This window comes from Pelodiscus sinensis, chromosome 6 (assembly GCF_049634645.1).
Source record: "Pelodiscus sinensis isolate JC-2024 chromosome 6, ASM4963464v1, whole genome shotgun sequence".
Lineage (NCBI taxonomy): Eukaryota > Metazoa > Chordata > Testudines > Trionychidae > Pelodiscus > Pelodiscus sinensis.
The window spans coordinates 28,973,849-28,997,043 of NC_134716.1; the positions used below are offsets into that span (position 1 = coordinate 28,973,849).

The window sequence follows — 23,195 nt, forward strand, 5'->3', positions numbered from 1 at the left end:
GCTTCCTTTTGAAATGTGGCAAGAACCTGGCAGGTTCAAAGGCAGAGGTGCCCTTATAGACTAATCGAATAGTCAAATACCACTGACTATTCCATTAGTTAATCTATCTAAATTTAACATCCCTAATCTGAGATGTAATTCCCCAGTCAATTACTGGAAACAGTACTCACCAACCAGGTCACCAACTATGAATGTTGATTAAAAGCATGTAATAGGAAATCCATCTGTTGCAACATAAGAGCAGTACTGTATTTTGCATGTAGACTGTTTGCACAGATTACACAGCATTGTAATGCCCCATTCAGGTTCTGAACAGTAAGCACACACATCTACATAATGAATTACACAGCCCAACAACAGAGCAACATGATGTACGTAACATGACAAGTTACAGCATTTTGTGGCATGTGTCTTGAATATCAACGCAGACATGACATGCTTTTCAGTTACAGTAATATCAACTAGGCTATGCCAGGACACATCTCAGCTCCCTTCACTGATGTGCATAAGAGGGTACAAGAGAGTCCAGGTTTATTACTTTTTACTGTAATGTCTACACATTGTACTAAAAAGATGTCACCCCTATTTTCCTCCTCCCAGAAGTTTTTAAGAAGGTGACAATTATCGTAAGTATCTCTTTAGAAGAGCTGTTTCTTTTGAAAATCCAGAGTGCTAGTCCAGGGAAACCAAAATTAAACAAAGAAACAAAGCTTCATTTAGGAAAAAAAAAAACTATTCAATTTTATTTTTCTAAATGCATAATCAGATTGCTACAAAACCCCCCACAGAATTTCAAGTACATGAGTATTGTTGTCTCCAATATTTTACAGCACAGTACTAATCATAAATATAGTCTTCTGTCAAATTCCTGTGTGGGGCAACATATATCTATCATGTTATGGATGCATCTCTTGCAATGGTAATGGATAAGGATGCATTCTCATGAGTTTCTAATGATGTAATGCTATATTAATCACAGTATATAGTGATCAATATAATTTGTACAGGCTTATGACCATTGTACTACCAGTGGTACAGTTTTTGAAATGGTTTCAATTTAAATTAGTCATCCTCACTGTTTGTTATACTGAGGAAAATTACTTCAATCTGTGGCCATGTGCATAATACTTTTTTCCTTGTACAAAAGCAGCCCAATACTAAACTAACACATGTGCACTAGGTTCAACCACTCCCCTCTGCTGTATAGAAAAAAAATCTGTGATATTTCATCATTTGGAAACTTGAGACACATTAAGACAGGAACCCCAACCAAACATCTCACCAAAGATTGCAGCCGCACAAGACAATTCCCTGATGAGATATATTTAGTCCAAACTCCTGTGGCTACTGCATTGTGTTGCCACCTTTCCCAAATGATCAGAAGAGTCTCATTCTGGAGTATATGAAATACTGTAAACAAACCAACCTGGGCCTTCTTAAAAATAGTAATCATGGCTCTGATATAAAACAATTTACAGGTAAAAAAATCTAGTCCAAAGGGCTACCCCTGCTCCTACAGCAAGAAAGTTGAATTGGATACAGTATAGCAAATGTCTTATGTTCTAATTTAAAAAAAAGTTACATTAAAGATATTTCTACTTTATTCCCGTACCTGCAGTTCACTAAGCTTGAATAAAGCCCATTTCATCAGTAAGAGTGTCTCTCCCTGACTTTATGGTCCTTATCTAATGCCCACTCAAGATTCAGGCTTTAATCCTGAAAACACTTATTCATTCATTATTTATATATATATATATATATATATATATATATATATATATATATATGAGGTCAAGTATCTATACAATGAAAGGCCATGCATGCCACTCCTATACATAACCTTATGTACATGTGTGTTTGCAGGATTGAGGCCTTTGACAAATTCTGCATGTACAACTGAAAACAAATATTGCTCTAGTTTGAGCTGAATTTATTTCAATGTTGGTATTTCTTTGACACAGCTATGTAATGTTACTCCTCTCTCCACATTTTGGTAAATTATTTGCATTGCAAATTCTCTTTTTGGTCATCTTTGTTAAGGCTGCTTTCCTTAATGCCTCCATAAAGAGATAAAAGTGAAAATTCATAATATTCTTAAACAGTTGCACATAGCAGCCACTACATTATTCTGGAGGAGAAAGAAGAACAGGCACAACCATTTTGTGTGTACAGTGTTACATTGTATCTTTGCTGTATTAGTTTTGATGTCACATTTTCATTAAAACTGCAGTTGTTTTGTCATTTGATTGTTTTGCTAAGGTTGGAAAATCCAATGCCAACACACGTCATCAACACTTTCTCTCCACCCTTGAGTTCTTCATGAGGTGGCCTGGCTTCAATTTTGAACATAATCTGGAAGAAGCTTCTCAAATGTCGCAAAAACTCAATTCTGAAAGTGAAAGAGAGAGAGAGAGAGAGAGAGAGAGGACAAATGAGATTTTATTTTACTTTTTTAAAAGAAAGAGGTGTTAAATTATCTTCAACATATCAGTTACTCATCTGATAAATACAAAAGTTTTGTCTGTAAATAGAGCACAGCCTGGCACTCAATGAGACATAGGATGTTGTTGACACTGTATCTGTCCCAGGATATTTGCGAGACAATATCTTTTATTGGACCAACTTCTGTTGGTGAAAGAGGCAAGCTTTTGAGCTCTGCATGGCTAGAAAGGGTCTCTCTCTTGCTCAGGTTCTGGCTACTTGAGACAGACATAAGAAAATTGGTGCGTGGGTTTGAAAAAAAAAATCTCATTTGTATTATAGCAATGCTATGAAGGCCACAACCGAATTCGCACTGAATACAAAAAGGAAAAGCCCTGAAGAATTGTCAATCAACACAGACAAAGACTGGAAGGGGAAATTGAGGCATAGAAGTGCCATGACATGACTGGTGTCACAGCAGGTCAGTTGCTTAATCACCATAAAGAATCTAGTTCCCATGTCTCTGGATCCAATTTCCAATTCATTCTGAGCCCCACCCTGATTCCAAAATGTTCAATGCTAAACTCTACTGGAATTTCTGAAAAATATTTTTGAGGGTAGCTAAGGCCATTCAAAATATTTGGGGGAGCAATACAGTAAATGGATTCAAAAGCAGTTTCACAAGCTGATCACTGCTAGAATACACATCTGTGGAACCTAACAGCATTAAAATGAATTCTGATTCTGGACTTCTTTTGGGAAAAAGTGTTTATTCCTGAAAATACATTTTTTTCCAGATTACAGCACAAGTCCTAAGAAAGTCCCAAGGCACTCCCCCAGCAGTGGGACAGTCCAGCAGTAAAAGCAAACAGACTTTGGCAGGAACTGGCAGAAAATTGTGGTCATCCTTTGGGACCATGTTAATAATCCCTCGCTGTCCTGTCACCCAAGTATAAAGGGGAGGTAATCAGGAAAAAGAGGCTGCCTGGGTCCACACACAAAGCTACCATCTCTTGGGGAGATGGATTACTTACACAGAAGTGTTGGAATTACCCTACAGATGGAAAAAACCCTTCCATCAACTGTAGTGTAGCTATACCCTTAGATTCCAAGCAACACTGTCCTCGGGCTTGCTAAAGTGGCCTAACCAACGAGACGTGTCGGTACATTGCACAAAAAAGTGTCCAGATATTTCTACTGCAGTCTAGGGTCATCATTTCAAGAGAGATAAAGAGACTGTGCAGCCAGTGTCACTTGCTAGGGATGTTAAATACAGTTTAATCAACTAATTGACTAGTCCAGCGTTTCCCAAACAATGGGCTGCGGCCCGGTACCGGGCCTCAGCATGGCTGGTGGCTGCCGGCTGCCAGCAGGGCTGGCCTTAGGTCGAATCGGCCCCGCGATCCTGAACCCAGAAGTGCCAGCAAGTTACAGAGCTGGGGGCCCTGTTCCACCGATATGTGAAGCTAGGTCTCTTCCCCGGCTCTGCCTGGAGCGGGCCCGGGCCCAGGCCCCCCCACGCGTCCTCCCACCCCGCCCCCCAGAGCATCCCCGCCGTGTGCGGCTCCTCCTCACCGCTTGCAGCTGCTCATGTGCGGCGTTGCACATGGGCGGGGAGGACGCCTGGGCATGACGTGATGTCACGGCCTGAGATTTTAAAACTCTTCAGAGGCACGTGGCGAGGCCACGCTTCCTCTGGGGCCGGCCTCCGGCCCCGCAATGTGGAAGGCAGAAGGTAGGGAACGGGCTTGGGCAGAGGCGGCAGCGGCGGAGTGGAAGGGGAAGGCACCAAGGGACAGGGTGCAGGAGAGAGAGACAAATGCCAGGGGGCCAAGTGCAGACAATGAGGGAAAGGGCAGGAGGGGAGGTGTCAGTGGGAGAGGGGACAGGGTGATGCTGGGAGAAGAGAGGAGAGGGGAGGGGAGGGGGGAAGGGCATTGGGGGCTGGAGGGGGAGGTGCTGGGAGAAGGCTTGAAAGAAGGGGTGGGCATGAGGAAGGCCAGAATGGAGCAAGTCATGTGTGAGGGCACAGAGGGGCAGGAGGGGATGGGGCAGAGAGTGGTGAGGGGGTGGGTATCAGGGTAAGAGGGCAAAGGGGGCAGGAGCAGTAAGGGAAGGGGGAGACACCAGGAGGGTGCAGGGCTAAGGGAAGGTGCAGGTGCCAGGGGATTCTAGGGTGAGGAGGAGGGGAGAGCTGGCCACCGGAAGCAGCACTGGAAAGGGAAATCGGGGCAGGCTGGGAAGACTGGCAGGCCAGTGAAGCAAGGCTGCCAGGGGAGTGCGAGGTTGGGGGCAGGGAGCTGGCTGGGGAAGATTGGGGGGAGGAGAGAAGCAGCTGCCGGAAGGGGGGCTGGACACGGGGAGCAGGGCTGGCCAAGGGAGATGCGGGGGAGAACTGGCTGCCCGGGAGGGGGTTGGGGGAGTGGGGCTGGCCAGAGGCGCAGCAGGAGGAGCAGGGGGGAGAAATGAATCGGCCTGCGGGGAGTGGGACTGACCCGACCATATGTAGATCTTGGGGCACTGCCACCATTCCCCCCTCTCCTCCACAAAGCATGAGTTAGTCCGGCCCAGGGATTCTATTGTCCCCCCCGCCCCCCCCATACACACACACACCCCCTCGAGTAGTTGCGAACTGTCTGGCTGGTAGACACACTCATGCAGCCTGAGCACACACACCAACTAGGCAGTTCTTAACTACAAACTGATACATCTAATAATAATACAACTTACCGAATGAGAAAATACCAGACATGCAGCTAACCCCCGGCCCGGCAGCTAACCCCGCTGTGGCTCTGCTTTTAAATGTATTAAGAGACTCTAGGCTCTTAATACATTTAAAGTGCTAAAGTGCAGGGTTGCCAGATGGTTTAACCAAAGATACCGAAACGCCCCTGCCCCCACCCGAAAAAAAAAAAAAAAAAAAGCAAACACCCCACCAGGGAAAAAATTCTGTTGAGGAAAAAAAAGGGGGGGGGGAGGAGAGACCAGAGTTGTTCGGGGGGGGGGGGGGGGGGCAGAAGGATCCCGAGAGCTGTTAAGCAAAAAAACAAAACAAAAACAAAACAGCATGCCCCCTTTAAGAAAAGCTTTTGAGGGTTTGTGGCCCTAAGAGGCTGCGGGGGAGGTGGCGGGGAGAGAGAAGAATCAGAAAATACTGGACATTTTAGGTATCTGGTATTTTCTGAATTGTTTTACTGGATAGGAGGTGAAAATGCCAGACCATCTGGTTCAATACTGGACACCTGGCAACCCTATTAAAGCACCGCAGGGGGGACCCAGTGGCCTGGCCTGGCTTGCACTGAGTCCCCCCCACTGCGCTTCTGATTTTTAAATGTATTAAGAGCTCGCAGGCTCTTAATACATTTAAAAAGTAGCGTTGCAGAGTCCGGGACTGGACATGAGTTGGGAATCAGCTGATTCCTGGCTCATGCCCAGCCCTCACTACTCCCCCGCCTCCTGCAGAGACAGTGCTGGGGGGAACCAGCTTTTAAGCTGGCTCCCCCAGCACTGGTTTCTACTTCTTCCCGCCCCCCCCTTGCTGTGTCTGCTAGACACAGCAAGGGGGGGTGCGACTAGTCGAGGAACTAGTTAACCATCCGATAATCTTTTGCTTATCAGATGGTCAACTAGTCACTTACATCCCTATCACTTGCAGGGTTAAATTAGTGTAAATTGTGAATTCTCTGTATTTAAATCATGATTTGAGGACTTTAGCAACTTGGTCAGAGGTTAGGAGTCTATTGCAGGATTGGGTGGATGATGGTGTATGGTCTGCAACATGTACACGTTGACAACGTGTTTATCATGACGGCTTCTTGCGGCCTTAAAGCAGGGGTTGGCAATAATTTTTGACCGGGGCCCTAGCCAACGCTGGAGGCAGTGGCCCACAGACCATATTTTGCCCAGGCCTGCCTTAAAGTCTACAAGGGCTTTCCAGAGCAGGATAAATCCCACTTTCCTTTTCCCAATGGGCATTTCTGGCTGGAGTCAGGCGTCCCTCTCCTTCCCTCCTCTCAGGCCCCTGAGCTGGCTCCAGTGTGCTGTGGTTGTGACCTCCTCCCCTGGATACAACTGTATGTAGAGTGGCGTGCGCTAAATTGTGAAAACAGCCTAACCTCATGTGATCTGGGATTCTCCAGGATGCGTAACACACAACTGAATGCCCAGACTCGGTGGAATCTGGAATGTGAATGTGGAGCAAGGATCTAGAGGGCTTTATGCCAACGTATCTTTGTTCAGCCTGTTTTACTTCAGAGAAGCCAGAGGTAGCGTGTTTGGGAAGTGAACACCCCCTTCCCCAATTAATAAATAGAGGCCGCCTTCATATGGGATGTGGGGAAGGGACATATGCCAAGATATTGTTTCTATTCCTAACACTATAATCCACCAGTTTCACTGTGTTAGACAAGGGAAATCAATCCTGCATAGAGATGTAAAGGAGTAACTGGTTAACTGGCGCATGGCATGGCCATAAGAGCCTCGTCCTACAGGGGGGGGGGGGCAGCTCCATCCTGTCCAGGCTCATTATGGTGTGGGCAGGAGGCTGCTTCACCAGCCCCCTGCCTGTGGCATGACTGGCTGGTTAACCAGGGGAGGAGGGATAGCTCAGTGGTTTGAGCATTTGCCTGCTAAACCCAGTGTTGTGAGTTCAGCCCTTGAAGGGGTCATTTAGGGATCTGGGGCAAACCTGTCAGAGATGGTACTTGGCCTGCCCTAAGGGAGGCCAAGTTCTATGAGATGGGTTATAATATATGGAGATTTACCTATTAACATTTTAAACGGGATGTTACATCCTTAATCGTATGTATACCATTTATAAAATAAGCAGCTTGGGATTGTTCAGCGTGAAAGGTGCTAAATGCAGGAGGCTACTAACATAGCAGCAATCAGAGGAGGGGGGAGGTGTGGACTGGAGAAAGGGAGTGGAACTCTACAGGGTTTTGCTTCTCAGTTTTAAAATGTCACATGCATCTGTGCTCAGTAGCTGTGGAGGTTGACTTCTCAATGCTTAGATGATAGCAGCAAAGAAGTGAAAACAGAAAAAACATACATGAGCTGACATGAATCCGACTGATTTTGATAGAGGCCCTGGTCCAGTGCCAAACTCCTCTGCCCTGCACTACTATGCTAAGTGTGTCAACAACAAAAGCAGCTAAAATCTGTCCGCTTAAAAATTAATACTTTACAAACTTTGTGGTTTGAAATTGTAAGACATCAGATTATACTCTTAACTGTGCAGTCTAATGACTGGTGTTAGATGAGATTACTGACCACTAAGATACTTACCTTCTGATGGTCTACTTCGCCCCTTTCACACAGATAATCGTCCATTGCTCCCCTCAAAATCAATACAAAGCCCCTTCCACCAACTCTGGTGGATCTGTTGGTTTCGGAGATATCAGGGTTTGATAATAGTTATGCAATTTATAGCTCTCATGTGATGGCACCATCATTCTTCAGTTATCACAGTACTGTACCTTTCACGTATACAGCACCGGTACCATGATAACCGAAAAAGGACAGTTCACATTCTAACTGTTCAATATCGCCGCCACATATGAACATCTCTCTCCTTTCCCTTAAAGGGGCAAACTTGGATCAATTCAGTCTCTGCTTTGGTCTAGTCAACTGTTCATCAGCCAGCTATGGTAACAAGAAAGCTCTATGCAGGAATGGGGGAAACACAGCACTCCTCTTCAGACTGGTAACTGCCACAGACCTTGAAAAACTCTTATAAAAAAAAAAGGTCAAAGCAAAAACCCAGTGCAATCCACATCAGTTCTAAAACTTCATGGGTCCCAGTCTCCATGAGGTGCCCCTTTGAGTTGTTTCTCTTTGACGTTCATGCTATGAGCGGAATACAATGTTGGAACTTCAACATTAGGCAAAACAAGACAGCTTAATCGAAGCATCAAAAAAGCATTTTTCATATACAATTCAAGATCAATACCAACAAACAACTGGCATCTGAAAGTTTAATCACCTTAGAATCAGAGGGAAAATAGGAAATGAGGAAGTCTTATTCCAGTATGTAAAAATAAACACTAGGTAACTTCTGATGTGCAGATCATTAAATGATCAGTACAAGTATTTCTGTTCGTAGCCAGCAAGGAAGCATTCTACATAAAAAATACCTGTTATTAATTGCAAATTAAACAAGATTTGGTATTTAAAGTTAAAAGAGAACAACTTACGTGTATGGAGACAGAGGTCCTAATAGGACTTTGGAAACATCCTGCTGTCCAAGGGTCATGAGGAGCAGAACCAGGCTCTGATTTGTTGAATCCACACAGCCTCCCTATAAACACAAACATTTTAATTATTAATCTTTATACAAACCAGAAAATAGGAAAAAAAGATGGAGGAACATTTACTTAAAACAGAACTATCACAGCTCTCACGTTTCAAGGGTCAAAAGATAAAATCCAGATTTTGTAATAGTAACTAACTTCACAGGGCATATTTGGAAAGGGACACGAGTTAAAAACAATACGGACATTATTTTTCTAACATTATTACTGCTATTGGTTATGAAAGCTCTAGGAATAGTTAACATTTAAACAGCATAAATGGAGAAAAAACATTTATTTTGCATTTCACTCATTTTGGTCAAGTGAAAAGGGAGTACTCTCATTCAGGTTCATGTGCACTAATAGATTACTGAACTGCTTGGGCTATAGCTCTTTAGGTCAATGTTTAAAATGGGACAACCTGAAAGCTATTCAAAAGTAGTTAAAAGGTGTTTCAGGTATTACATTTGCCCAGCGCCCTACTGCCAATTGTTGTGCAGACACATTTTCCTATTTTTACAGAACATGTCCCTCTCCTGGTGTTGCTGCATGAAAAATCCACACAACTATAAGGAATACAGGTTGTGGAACGACACAAAGTGCCATCACATGCATAAACAAAAGCCCTGAGGGGAAATACATTTTTCTCCCTGGCTCGGTCTCTCAAACTACACCCTGGTAGCCTTATTTAGGGAAGAGAAGGGAGTGCACTATTCTGAGTGAAGCTTGATGCCTTTATATTGAATTATTGGCTGAGGATTCAGCATATGAATCTACAGCATCATCCAAGGTTATGTCTGGGGGCAACGGGGGGGGGGAGGGAATAACAGCTGAACAGTACACAATCCATAGCGTTCCTCTGGCTTTTGAATGTCTGCGGCTCTCTCCATTCCTTGGGCTTGTTGCAACTTGACCTGGCTAGGGATGTAGGCAAGAGTGTGGAATCTCCATTACATTTAGAGCAGAAGATATTTGCAAACAACTGGACATGGCATTTGCCCCTTGGCAGTCCTCTTCAAAGAGCAGACATAGTTCTGAGAAATATTTGGATAGTTTGAACAAAAATATATCAGGAAGGGAATTTATGGCTCTACTGTCAAATTATGAAGATGGCCTGTTTGGGAAGGAAGAGCTTTACTCAGGGAGGTCTATGTAAGTGGAAGATCTACCACATTTACTTTCTGGTAACTTGGCTAACCCCATTTCTGGCTCAGATGTCTTTTACTTCACTGGCTCAAAAGCAAGTAGTGCGGAGATGGGGGTGGGGAGAGCTGGCATGTGTGTACCAGAGGCAGCAGTGTGTGGATGGGGGGAGGGAGGCAAAAGTGGGCGGGTGTGGGGAGGCGGCGGGCAGGCAGGAGCCGATGCTCGTGGAGAGCTGGCTTTAAAAGCCAGCTCCCCACAAGTGCCAGCTTCCACAGAGCCACCTACTTCTCCTTCCCCTTCCCCACAGAAGCAGCTGTGGAGATGGGGGCAGGAGCCTGTTCATGCAGAGGCAGAAGTGGGGGGAGGGGGAAGAGTTGGGAGCTGATGCTCACGGGGACCACCATCCACGTGTAAAAGTGTAACTGAAAATGTCAGTAGAAGAATAAATGTATTTTCACATATATCCCTAATGTATTTAACCTTTGGTAGTTTGCTTTTGTATATTGTTCCAGGGATTGTGACGTCAAACCTGTGATTGATTCTGGGGCAAGACTGAACTTGTGTTTTTGTATTTTCAGAATGTCTTTTAATCGTATTGAGGTGTGTTGATTTTAAATCTTGCATTTATCTTATATTATTGTACCTAAGGCTAAGATTCTGTATTAATATAACTGACCTTAATATTTGTGTCTCGCATCTTTTAGGAACAATAAGGAGAAGTAAAAATGTTTCTGACAGCAGTGTCATTTTGAAATTGACACTGTCCTTTTAACATGCAAACAAAAAAACTGGACATTTTGAGAGAGTTTTTAAAGACTTGGATTTACACAATTGTGGTTTTGTTGATTACTAATAAACAATGATAATTAAACAACCTACATTTTGTTCCCAAACTAGTTAACAGTATCCCTTTAATCAAGACAATCTAAATGGCTTGGAAACAACTGCAGCACTTAAAACTTGACATATGAAAAACTCTTTATCATTAGAAAGCAGGAATATACTCCAAACCAGATCACACAGTAAAACCCCATTTACCCTAATCTTACACGTCCTCCTAGCATGAGAAGTTTATACAGAAACTGCAAACTGACTGTTCAACCCTTATTTTTAGATAGGCCTGAAATGTTTCAGATAAACAGGGTTGAATTATAATGTACACATAGCAACAAGTCATTCCTGTAACTGCCTGTGGTTTTCTAGACTTGAGCAAGAGTTACACTTTGTCTTGCTTAGCATGAAGAGAATTTACCAAATAAAGTTAGTCAAAGAACCCAAGAGAGAAAAATCTGGCACACCAGTCAGCGAATAGATCTCTCCTGACCACAGTGGGTTTGGATTGGACCCCTAACAGGCTCTCCAAAAATTGTGAGAGAAACTCTATGTTACCATTTCAAAAACTGGCACAGACTGAACCTCTAAATCTGAGGCTCTCTTTTCTGGCAGGACCACAGATATTGTGGACCAGAGAGTCCCAGCTGGCCAGGTTCAGCAGTACAGCCTGGTCTGGGTTGGCAGTAAGAGTGCGAGCACAACAGGCGTGGCAGGAAGCACAGCCTCAGTGAGGGCTAGCGTGATGGGGGGGTGCAGCCCTGGCTGCAAGGAGCGCAGCCCTAGCCAACGCTGGAGGCAGTGGGACCAGCAGCCAGGAGCACAGTCCCAGCCAGAGCTTACACAGTAGGAGGTGCATCCATGGCTGGGCTAGAGGCAGCAGGGCGGGCCCTTGTCTGCGGCTGGTGCGGTGGGGATGCAGTCCCAGCCAGGGCTGGCAGGAGGGAAGGGAGCCTGGAGGCAGCAAGACAAGCATCAGGGAGTAGAGCCAACAGCCAGGTAGGGAGCCTTGACCACAATAAACTCTGAGGATCACTGAGTTCCCGAGGATGTTGGACCAGGGAGGTCTGACCAGAACACGCAATCACACATTAGACTTATTACCATTTAATCACGTGGCAAAATAAAAGGAGCAGATGTTGCTGAAGACAGTATTTTACCACCCCTTTGCAAACAATTAAAAATACACAAAGTAGAACACAATAATGAACAGGATGACTTCAGTACTCAACTAGCTTAGTCAAGATGACAAGGTAGAAGGGAGGCTGCTTTCCTTTAGGAAAAAAAAAGAGTTTCTGAAGGTTTATTGCTCTATATAACATTGCACCATCTCCAGCCCACAGAGGGAGGAGGACATGGTTGTGGAGGAAGAGGCAAGATGAAGTCCCACAGAAGGCTGCAAATATCAGGACGCAGCTCTTGAACTGGATTCTGTATCGCCTCAAACTGTGGGTTCCGACCCCCCGGGGGGTTGCGAGCAACTTAGAGGGGGGGGGGGGGTTGCGGTATCAAAAAGTTTGAGAACCCCTGCTGTATCAAAAGGAATCTAAAGAAAACAGGACACAGAGACAACATGCTTGTGGAAAGCTGTGGATTTGGAATTTTTGAGGGTGTAACTTCATGCCTATACTTGACTCCTTCCAGCCTCTTCTCCCCAAGTTTTGCTGACATTACTTACTCCTCTGCCCTACACTGGGAGTGCTAAACCCCCCACGGCTAGTTGAGTATTGGACTTTTGGAAGGCTTGGTGAAGAAGGCTGAACACTGAACCTTACAAAATGCAACTATGGGGTCCCATTCCAATGTCTCTGTAAGGAGCCCTGACATTTTCCTGCACTAACCCTGTTAGTCTGTGATTGCAGTCTTAGCCCTTGTCTACACGACTGTGGACTTTCGAGCTAAGTTACGCAACTTGAGCTACGTGAACAACATAGCTGAAAGTGCCATACTTAGGTCTGCTTACCGCGGTGTCTTTACCATGGTAAGTTGACAGCTGATGCTCTCCCGTTGACTCCATTTACTTATCACATTCTGGTGAAGTATTGCAGTGGACTGGAGAGCGCTCGGAGGTCATATGAAAGATAATCAACCCACTCTGGATCAACTGCTGCCCATTAATCCCGCCTGTAGTGAAGACATGCCCTCACATCAGTATTTACAACTAATTTGAATGTGAAATGGAGAAACAATGAAATGCCGCTCCTTTCACTTCATGGTTTACAGCTTAACTCATCTATCCCCATTATCTTTTGCCCGTGAATAATTTTTCAAAACAATGAACATTTCTGACCTTAACTTCGCTGACTCCTGTCCAACCCCTGCTGACCAATGCACAAGGTTTTGTTTATTGGTTAACTTTTTAAAGTGCATTTTTTCAGCCTGGAGAGTACAAAGGTAACATGAAACAGAAAAAAGGCCAAATGCCTAAAGTTCAATTACTGCAATGACAGAATGATGCAGTGAAAAGCAAAGGGTGGACTGGAAGGCTAAACATTTATAAAGTACACAGCATTTGTCTCACACTCTTTTCAAATAATTGCCAGATGTTCTATCTACATTTGATTGACTATTGATATTTAAGCTTTTTTTTTTTTTAAATTATTCTGTTTAGCAACAGTTTGCATGCAGCAAGTAGTGGATCCACTAATTGTTAGTTGCGGATCTGGATGATCTAGTTAGGTAAACAATTCGCCAAACGTCTTGTGGTTTTTCTCTTGTTAAATGTACAAGCAAAGATGGCCATCTTTACTAAACAGACATCTGACCTACAGACACTTAAAAGTAAAACCTCAGAGTTTCCTGTTCAACTCTCAGCTGTGTACAAGAGCTTTTGAGACAGAATAATATGGTGTATTACCTCCCCATTAGCATTTGCTTTAGAAACAATGTGTGCCACAGAAGAGGGCTTCAATACAGCAGGAGCCTTAGATAATTTTGGGGATATATATATTGGAGGGTCTGTGGGGAAGGGGGTAAGTTCGAGGCTCTTCTTCCTTTCTATAAAGAATGCTGTTTGCTTTCAACATACTTGTTGACACAGATCCACTCAACATGGGGACGTGTCTTCTGCTCTTCGATTTTTTTCTAACTTTACTGGCTGACTGTGAAATTTTATGTCAAGTTCCTACACTTCCTACAATGGGAGCTGCTTATTTGCTGGATAGGCAGCACACGAAGTACCCACCCTGGCTTCCAGTGTTCTGAGCTGCACATGGCCCCCACAACTAGTGCAGGGGCATGAAAGGCAGGGAGCCTGGCTGAAGAACCTGGTGGGCTTCTGGTCAGGAGCTGCCCAGCTTAAGTGCCCATTCCCCCCCTCCCTCCCTCTGCTCCATTCCTGAACCACTACCCTCTTTGCAATCCCCTACTCTAGTCACAACCAGATCCCTGCACCTCTTCCTGCATTCCTGCCCCAGGTCACAACCCTCTCCCAGAACCTGCACTTTCTTCTGCACCCCTCTTCCAGGTCAGAATCCTCTCTTGCACTCATACTCCTTCCCAGGTTCTGCACCATCTCCTGCCCCAGTTTACAATCACCTCTTTCACCCTAACTCCCTCCCAGATCCCACACCCACTCCTGCACCCCAATCCCTTACCCCCTTCTGCACCCAACCTCCATCCCAGACCACAACCTCCTCCATTAATATCATGGACGAGTGCAACCCTTGACCAATTTCCAAATTCTTGAAGTGCCCCCCTCCCAGTCAAAAATTATCATCCCCTCCTGATTTAAAGCCTCAGCTTAAATTAGAGCTCCATTGTACTAGATGCTGGACAGACACAGTGAGAATGTGTTCCTGTGCTGAAGAGCTTACAAACTAGACAACGATGGGAGGAGAAAGAAAAGATCAGCTTTCATCACAAAGGCAGCTGGTGTCAAATCTGGGCTAGAACCTCACCTTCCCAAGTCCCAGTCCAGTGCCATGTCTACTGATGAAACCTCTGTCACTTTAAGACACCCAAACAAGCAGGAGAAAAGCAGCTGTCAGCACTAATGTCTACTGATGAAATCTTTCCATTATTGTTCCTAAGAGCTCTGTCTAATGGTGCTAAAGTCATAATAGACACCCATCTATGCCCCTCAGAAGGCTTGCAACCTAGTATGGACAGGGTTTGATTTAACAAACACCCTATACTCCAACTCCTAACCACCCAGCTTCTGAAAACTACTCGGCTACGTCTACATTGGCCCCTTTTCCGGAAGGGGCATGTTAATTTCACAGGTCGTAATAGGGAAATCCGCGGGGGATTTAAATATCCCCCGTGGCATTTAAATAAAAATGTCCGCCGCTTTTTTCCAGCTTTTAGAAAAGCCGGAAAAGAGCGTCTACACTGGCCCCGATCCGGCCCGATCCTCCGGAAAAAAGCCCTTTTCCGGAGGATCTCTTATTCCTACTTCAAATAAGAGATCCTTCGGAATAAGAGATCCTCCGGAAAAGGGCTTTTTTCCAGAGGATCGGGCCGGATTGGGGCCAGTGTAGACGCTCTTTTCCAGCTTTTCTAAAAGCCGGAAAAAAGCGGCAGACATTTTTATTTAAATGCCGCGGGGGATATTTAAATCCCCCACGGATTTCCCTATTACGACCTGTGAAATTAACATGCCCCTTCCGGAAAAGGGGCCAATGTAGACGTAGCCCTCGAGTCTAGAGGCTCTGTTCAACCACAATCAAGCAGGCCAGCATAACCCAGCAATGAATCATGCCTGCATCAGTACCTGGTCTCAAAAGATGTCCCAGAACTGTGCCCTATCCACACCAAGGGCAAAACTAAATTAGAAAACAGAATATTAAAGCTGCTTTAGCTAACAGTCCCATAGGACAGAATTAGCCACTTCATCCACAGCTCACATCAACCACTAACATGTAAAATGGCAAAGGGATTACCTAACCCACCAACAGTCCCTATTCCTCTCTCAAACACTGCTTTTGCACCTCATGCTGGTGCTACCATACACTAGGGATGTAAAAATCTTGATTAATCAGTGAACTGGTTAAATGTTAGGGGACCGCTTCAGCCCAGCTGGAGCAGCTTCCAGCGGTCCTGGTCTTAGCCATGGGGGGGGGAGGGTCCAGTGAGTCTAGAGCAGTCCTCCACCCATGGCAGATCACAGGCAGGGTTGCTGCTCCCTGTGACTAGTTAACCGGTTGCTACCTGTTTACATCCCTACCACACACAGGGTGCGTCTACGCTGCAGCGTTATTCTAGGAAAACAATACTTGCGTCCACACTGCAATAGTGTTATTTCGACAGAGTCGAAATAATGGAGGGCTTTTTCCGACGACAGCAAACCTCATTCTATGAGGAAGAAGGATTTTTTCTGAAAAAGCCTTGTTCGAAAAAGGCAAGTGTGAACGCGTTAGAGGGAGTTGTTAAAAAAAAAAAAAAAAAGTCTCCAGGAAATAACACAGGTGCCCTGCTGGCCACTCCATCCACACTCATCGTAACTCCATAGTCCCTGTCTCCCGGCAGTTCTTAAAGCCGCAGACACCCAGGACAAGGCTTGTAGCAGGAAGCTGATCCTGGGAGCTGCAACTTGCTGTGCGGCTGCCACTGCCACACATCTAGGCACTATGTCCCAGCCACAAGCCCCCCAAAGAGCTCACTGGCCCTCACAGGGAGCATGCACAGGGCTACCAAGAGCCTGCCGGGGCACGAAAAGACATGCACCCTCCTGGTCTGGGGAGGAGAACCTGGCCCTCCTGGAGGTATGGGGCAAAGTAGAGACCCTCCAGGATCTCTGCTCCCGATGCTGGAATGCCAACATCTACGGCAGGATGGCTGAGAGCCTGACTTTAGGGGCCACCGCACTCTGGAGCAGGTCCAGAGTAAAGTAAAAGAGCTCCAGCAGGGTTATGCCAGGGCGCGCAGTTTTTACTCCACGGCAGGACCCCACTCCTGCCCCTATTATAACGAACTTCACCATATCTTGGGGGGGCAGTGCAGGCCCTTCCCCACCCCTGGTGGTGCACTTGGGGCTGGAAACGCCCGTCGAGGAGGAGGAGGAAGAGGAAGAGGAAGAGATGGCCAGCATGATCATCACCATAACGGAGCTGGTACCCCAGGGCCCCAATGTCTCCCAGGCATCCTCCGAAGCCGGGGAGGGATCAGCGGGTGAGTGCTCTTTTTCACATACACAGGCCAGGGGTGGTGGGTGTGAAGAAGAGCACTCACCCACTGAAAAGCTTATTATGAAAGAAGCTTGCAGTCTAAACGTAGTCACAGACATCTGATCTGCTCTGAGAAGCTTGCTACCTTCCTCCTCTGCCTTAGCAAGTTGCCTCTTTCAGCCCCATTTCCCCTTATTTTGCAAGGTACTTGGTACCTTCTTAGGTGCTTAGCCAACAACATCAATTAAAATTAAAAATAAAATTAAAAATATAAATAAAATAAAAAAAAAGGGGAGTAATGATTAACAAAGCAGTTTTCCTAGTGCCTGTACTATATATAATTTTAAATTTACAAATCACTAGTTGGTTCTATTGCTTTTGATTACAAAAGCAATAGTAAAAATAGTCACTGCTGCTGGAAAGCCATGTGGAAATAAGGGAACTTTGGGAGGAAACAATCAGAAATCCAATTTCTGCCAGCTGAAGGATTGTGGGGTGTTTACATGGAACAGCCGGCTCAGAGTGGGTTTTAAGAATTTAAACAGAAGAGTGAGTTTGCAATTCAGCTTTTGTAAATGAAGTGCTGGGAATGGCCGTTGCTGTAGGCAGTTGCTACTGGAGGCATAGAGCGGCAGGCTGTGAAATGAACCTCCCCCCACTCTGTTTCTCCCTCACTAACAAAGCTTTCTAATACAAGTGGCCTCACCTGCATTCAAAAACATGCACATCTAGATCAGTATGTTGCAGGCAATTACCCAGTTTTCACACTCAGTTTTAACAGTGCCTGGTATGCCAGTGATTGCCTGGCTCACAAGCAATTCTGTTTGGGAAGAGACTGTGTGCTCTAGGGATGTTAAAATGTGTGTAATTAAATAACCATGTAATCACTGAACATTTCAGCAGTTACATGCAGGGTGGCAGCTGGCTCCCCATGCATACCAGCTCTTTGCCTGCCCTGCCCCCCTTCGCCCCCGCTGCTTCTGTATCAGGGGCAGCAGTCAGCTCCCCAGGAGCCAGCACGCATGGACAGCTGGCTTTTAAGCTGGCTCCCCGCATGTACTGGGAGCCTGTGTATAACCATGAACATTAACCAACGAGCAGAGTCTCATCGTTAATCGTGTACATGGTTACATTTTCACATCCCTTGCTCACTTTTGCATCTAAGCTGTTCGCATGAACGTGTGAGCTAGTTAGTACTGTACTTGAGAGTTCTGAGACCTGATACAGTGGAGTGGGCAGGTAAGCAGACAACTTCTCCTATGAGTGAAGTCCAATCTTCTATGTGCCCTGCATGATTCTCAGCGGTTAGCCAGCATTGTGTTATATGCTACCAAAAACTGCACATTACTAGGTAAGTGTGAAAAATCAAGTATTCCTCCCCAGCCGTCTGTTAGCATCCTGAGCTCTCTAGCACGTACAAGATACCTCACAGAAATAGGGACAAGGAAGCTCATTTCTGATGCACCACAAGGGGTAAGGTGAAGACCCAGAACACTGAAGTGGATGAGACTGTAGGGGGAAAAGACAATAAGGCTGTGTCTAGACTACATCCCTCTTTCGACAGAGGGCTGTAAATTAGACACGTCGAAATTGTAAACAAAGTGGGGATTTAAATATCCCACACATCATTTGCATAATCACGTAGTGGCACTCTTTCGAAAAAGCACCGTTTCGAAATTAAAACCACGGTCTAGACATGGTTCTTTCAAAAATGGCAGGCTTTTTTGAAAGATCCTGTAAACCTCAAAAAATGAGGTTTTTGAAAGAACCGCGTCTAGACAGACCGTGGGTTTACTTTCTAAATGGCGCTTTTTCGAAAGAGCGCCATTATTGAAATGAAGCGTGGGATATTTAAATCCCCAGTTCATTTGCAATTTCAATGTGTCTAATTTACATCCCTCTGTCGAAATAGGGATGTAGTCTAGATACAACCAAAGTGATAGGGGTGCTGAGGAGAGATTTAACATGGGCATGGAAACAAAGGACCAGATTTTTTTTAAAGTACTGTGGAAAAATACAATTCAAAGAAAAACAAAAAAAAGACAGAGCAGGATACAATATCTGTCCCTTATGACCCAGACAGTCAAAATAATTCATACTCAAGATACTCCTGACAACTAACAAGATGCTGCTGTACAGAGCACAAGCCACTTCTGATGACAGGAGTACAATGCCATTTATTACACCAGGGAAGGGTCACAGAACTAATGAAGGGATCTAGCTGTTCCAAATGGGGCCGCATGAGGCTCCCTTCTGTTCCTTCCTTTCACTTGTTTTGTTGATATGAACCACAAATCAGACAATCTCTAATAAGATTACTGCATAGAGCAGGCCTGGGCAGAATATGGCCCGTGGTCCAAATCCGGCCCACTAAGCAGCAGGGATCCAGCCTGCAGATGCAGCAGGGAGCCCTAGGCAGGCTCCCCTGCTTTCCCCACATGCTGCTCAATAAAGCGGCTGCTGGGCTGTTTCTTTCAAAACTGTGATCCCAGGGGCAGAGGGGGAGGGCTACCTTCAGGAGCTGCCCCTGCCCCCAGCACGAGAAACTGGCCAATGGGAGCAGCCTGTTTGAATACTAGACAGCATATGAAGCACCACAGCCCCTCCCCTCCGGCACAGATACTGTATTCACACGAGAACATGGCCCTGCAGCCTGTGCAGGTGCAGAGAAAGCAGGAAGGCAGGCTGGCTAAGAAACATTTTAAGCTCTGCAAGCATTTAGCTCTGCAGGCAGGCAAGCAGGTTGGGCTGCTGGCTGGTAATTTTCCTGGCCAGAGCCTGCCTCTGGCACCCCAGTCCCTCCCTTCCCCAACCCTCTGCCCTCATACCCCCTCCCAGATCTGGCACCCCATGCCCTCCTGCCCTACGTCACATTCCAAAACTCTGCACCCCAATCCTCTGCCCTAGGTCACAACTGCCTCCTTCACCCAAACTCCATCCCAGACACCACTTTCCTCCCTGCACCCTAATCCCTTTTCCCAAGCTCCCTTCTGCACCCAACCTCCATCCCAGACCCATTAATATAATGGAAGAGTATGGCCCTCGACCATTTTCTAAATTTGAGTCGCCCTATCAAAAATTATTGCCCACCCCTGGCAGAGAGGCTACAATAAACATGTTTTACATGCTGAACTGTTTTTCAATTGCCTAAGCTGCAAGCCCTGATGCTGCTGCTTCCCCAGCTGAAAGGCATGCATTAGGCTGTGAAACCCTCTTTCAGTCTGACATAGCTATGTCGCAACAGGGCCACACTAAGGCGCTGTGTAGACTGGCAAGTTTTTCCCCGCAAAAGCTGTCTACACTGGCCGCTTTGAATTTGCGCAAGAACACTGACAATCTAATGTAAGATTGTCAGTGTTCTTCCGCAAATACAATGACTCTCCCGTTTGGGAAAAAGCCCTCTTGCGCAAATGCTTTTGTGCAAGAGGGTCAGTGTAGACAGCTGAGAACCGTTTTGCGCAAAAAAGCCCCGATAGCAAAAATGGCGATCGGCGCTTTCTTGAGCAAAACCGCGTCTAGATTGGCACGGACGCTTTTCCGCAAAAAGTGCTTTTGTGGAAAAGAGTCCGTGCCAATCTAGACGCTCTTTTCCACAAATGCTTTTAACGGAAAAACTTTTCCGTTAAAAGCTTTTGTGGAAAATCATGCCAGTCCAGACGTAGCTTAAGTGCTTTCTAGGGTTTATTCAAATGCGAGATTGAGCTCAGGAAGGAAAAAAACATGCACCCCCTCATAAAGCAGTCTAGGGAAGCTTTCTGCTGTTCCTGATAGTACTCCAATTTTGTGTAGTAAGGCAGTATCTCATGTGTCATCGTTTGGCCTAATTACTGTGATTATTTTGAGCAAGTTGAATCAACTGCTAAGCAACCAATTCATTTTTTTAAAAGCAAAATGCAGATGGATTTTCAAATGCAGCAAATAGTTGTGCTAAGAGGCACATTACAACCCTTCTAATCTCTGTTTTGAAAGTCAGGGTTTTTGTTTTGCTGCAGGGTCAATGCCCTGAATCAATTTCATTCTCTTATTAAACAAGAGTTATTACATTTCTTCAAATGAAAAAGCTCATGACAAAGATGGAAAAGGAGTTGAGTAATAGGGTGAGCTCTTGCACGGTTTTCAGTAACAGACAAAAACAGTATGTGTGGAACATAAGATAAGAAGCTAATTGGTTTCATAGCATAAGGTTAATGAACCATACCTAACAGTGTTGAACATGTTGATTGTTCCTAGGTTGCCATTTCTGGCATTCTAAAATACGTCATTCCCAGGTATGTGATCTTGGGATTATTGTGCAGTTATGCTTAAAGATGGAGGGGCTAAAGGAAACCTTCTGAACCTTTTCACGAGGGGAAAAAAAATCCATTTCAGTCAGTAAAAGGAGAGAATTCTTCAAACTGAAGAGCTCTGAACTTTATTGCCGACTCTACTGCACTGGTCTTGAAAGGGAATTAAAAAATATGCCAGACATGGTTTGAAAGAGAGACAATGAACTTTTTGTTCTTGGACAGAGGTAGAGAACACTTGGGGCTCTTCAGTCAGAAAGTTTCACCCTCCAAATAACTGAGGGTGATGCACATTCTAAGAATGGGACATCTCACGGTATAGCCTTGTGGCAAGTCATTTACTTTTAATGGCATCCACCACAGGGTGAGAAGGGCAAGACCCACATCAACATTCTTCCCATACTGATGAGACAGCGACAGTCACTGGTCACTTCTTCGGCTGTGTTCAAAGCAGACAGCTCTGTGTCTGGTTCCCAGCTACCTGAATCAGCTCATTGTCCCACATTTATGTATACTGACATAACCACAGGTAGCTGCCTCAATAGACCCAGGGGGAGAAAATGCCTGCCTGAACCTAGTTTAATATAATTTCTATATTAACTAAGATGATGATTCTAGGAAACGAAAACCCGCAGTTTGTGTTTTAAAAAACCCAGTTTATTACTGATATTGGAGGCCGTCATAGAAACATGCTTTGAATGAAACACTCCTCCCCTTTCCCTCCAGCTACATCCACAGGACAGCAAAAGAAAGGGAACACTTTAGCTACTTACTCTGTAAATCTCCTCAAGCAGCAGCTTTGCACAGCTGAGGCCAAGTTCTTCTGGGAGCACTGCAGTTCCCTGGCCCTGGGGATTAGATGCCAGTTCAGCACTCAGAAAAGTGCCATTGGTGGTTTCTGCAACAAGAGACAGGCCAAAACCTGGAGACCTGAAAGACAGTGACAGAAATGAAAGGTATCTTTGACTAGAATATACAAAAAAGTTGAAAGAAATGAGTTGATTCTAACCTTCTCCTATAGGTCTCCCTTTTAAAAGTGCTCTCTGCTAGGAGGCTACTCGATCTGCACTGAACACTTTCTCTAATTACATTTCAGGATTAATAAAAAACAACCAGTGTAATAGTTGACAGCTTTTCTCTCTCTGCCATTCCCAAGCCTAACATGAATAGTTTTTATATGTTCATTTAATTTCTTCCCTGAATACAGCTGCATCTAGAGTAACTGAAAAGTGTTTCTTTTCCACCTCATTTACAATCAAAAAAACAAACCAAACATTTGCCCAGGAGCCAAACTCTTTGGACAGTTGCTTCAGGATTTGGCAAGATCAGACCTCGTAATATGACACAAGATGCAAGTAATTAATACTTTGATCCGGTATTATTCACTGGCTCTCCTTGACTTTTTCCACTTTAAGCCAACAACAAGTCAGAGATTCACTTGTACAGAAGAATTCCACACTTCCTGTTTTATGGCAGAATTTCTTTACTACAAAGCCCAGAATAATGCCAATACACAAAGTTACCTCATATTAATGAAGGTGTTTAAAGGTGGACATTGTCTCACAGAAAAGTCAGAAGACCTGAAGAAGAGCTTTGTTTGATTTGAAAGTGTGTCCCTTTCACCAACTGAAGTTGGTCCAATAAATAGAAAACCTTGTCTCAGAAATCCACAGGATATCTGAGCTTAGGTTACTGAGAAGTCCAAACAATACCCTTTGTCTTTTGTTCACACAGTTGTCTCATTTTAAACTTTAGAAAAAAACCCTGACAATTGCTATTACATCAAGTTAGATTAACTCTCCTCAGTGTGTAAGTTTTCCTACAACAAGTGAACTAGGGCAGTGTTTCTCAACCTTTTTTTATAAAGTTGAAAAGAAAAAAAAAAAGTTAAAAGTACCCCCAGTACCTAATTTTCGGACCATTTTTTTTCCACCATTGCAACACATATGTTTAAACAACTTAATCATAGCTGGGTGGGCAATGAAATTGTTGGGTGTAAAAAGTACAAAAAGAACCAAGTGCTGTAAAAACGAAAATTCAGTTTTCTCCAAATTTCAGTTGTGTTGATGTACCCCCAAGACTTCTCTTGAGTACCCCTAAGGATACTCGTACCACTG

The 23,195-nt window shown here is 44.9% G+C and overlaps 1 protein-coding gene across 1 annotated transcript in view; it reads right to left on the reverse strand.

Moving 5' to 3' along the window:
• Positions 1-227: 227 nt before the first annotated feature.
• RCL1 (RNA terminal phosphate cyclase like 1) overlaps positions 228-23,195 on the reverse strand; it is a 50,998-nt gene continuing 28,030 nt past the window's right edge. Inside the window, exons 7-9 of the mRNA XM_075931636.1 lie at positions 21,852-22,008; positions 8,616-8,719; positions 228-2,389 (exon numbers count right to left, since the gene is read on the reverse strand). Coding sequence (XP_075787751.1) covers positions 2,239-2,389; positions 8,616-8,719; positions 21,852-22,008 — 412 coding nt within the window. The 3' untranslated portion in view covers positions 228-2,238. The remainder of the gene's footprint in view (positions 2,390-8,615; positions 8,720-21,851; positions 22,009-23,195) is intronic.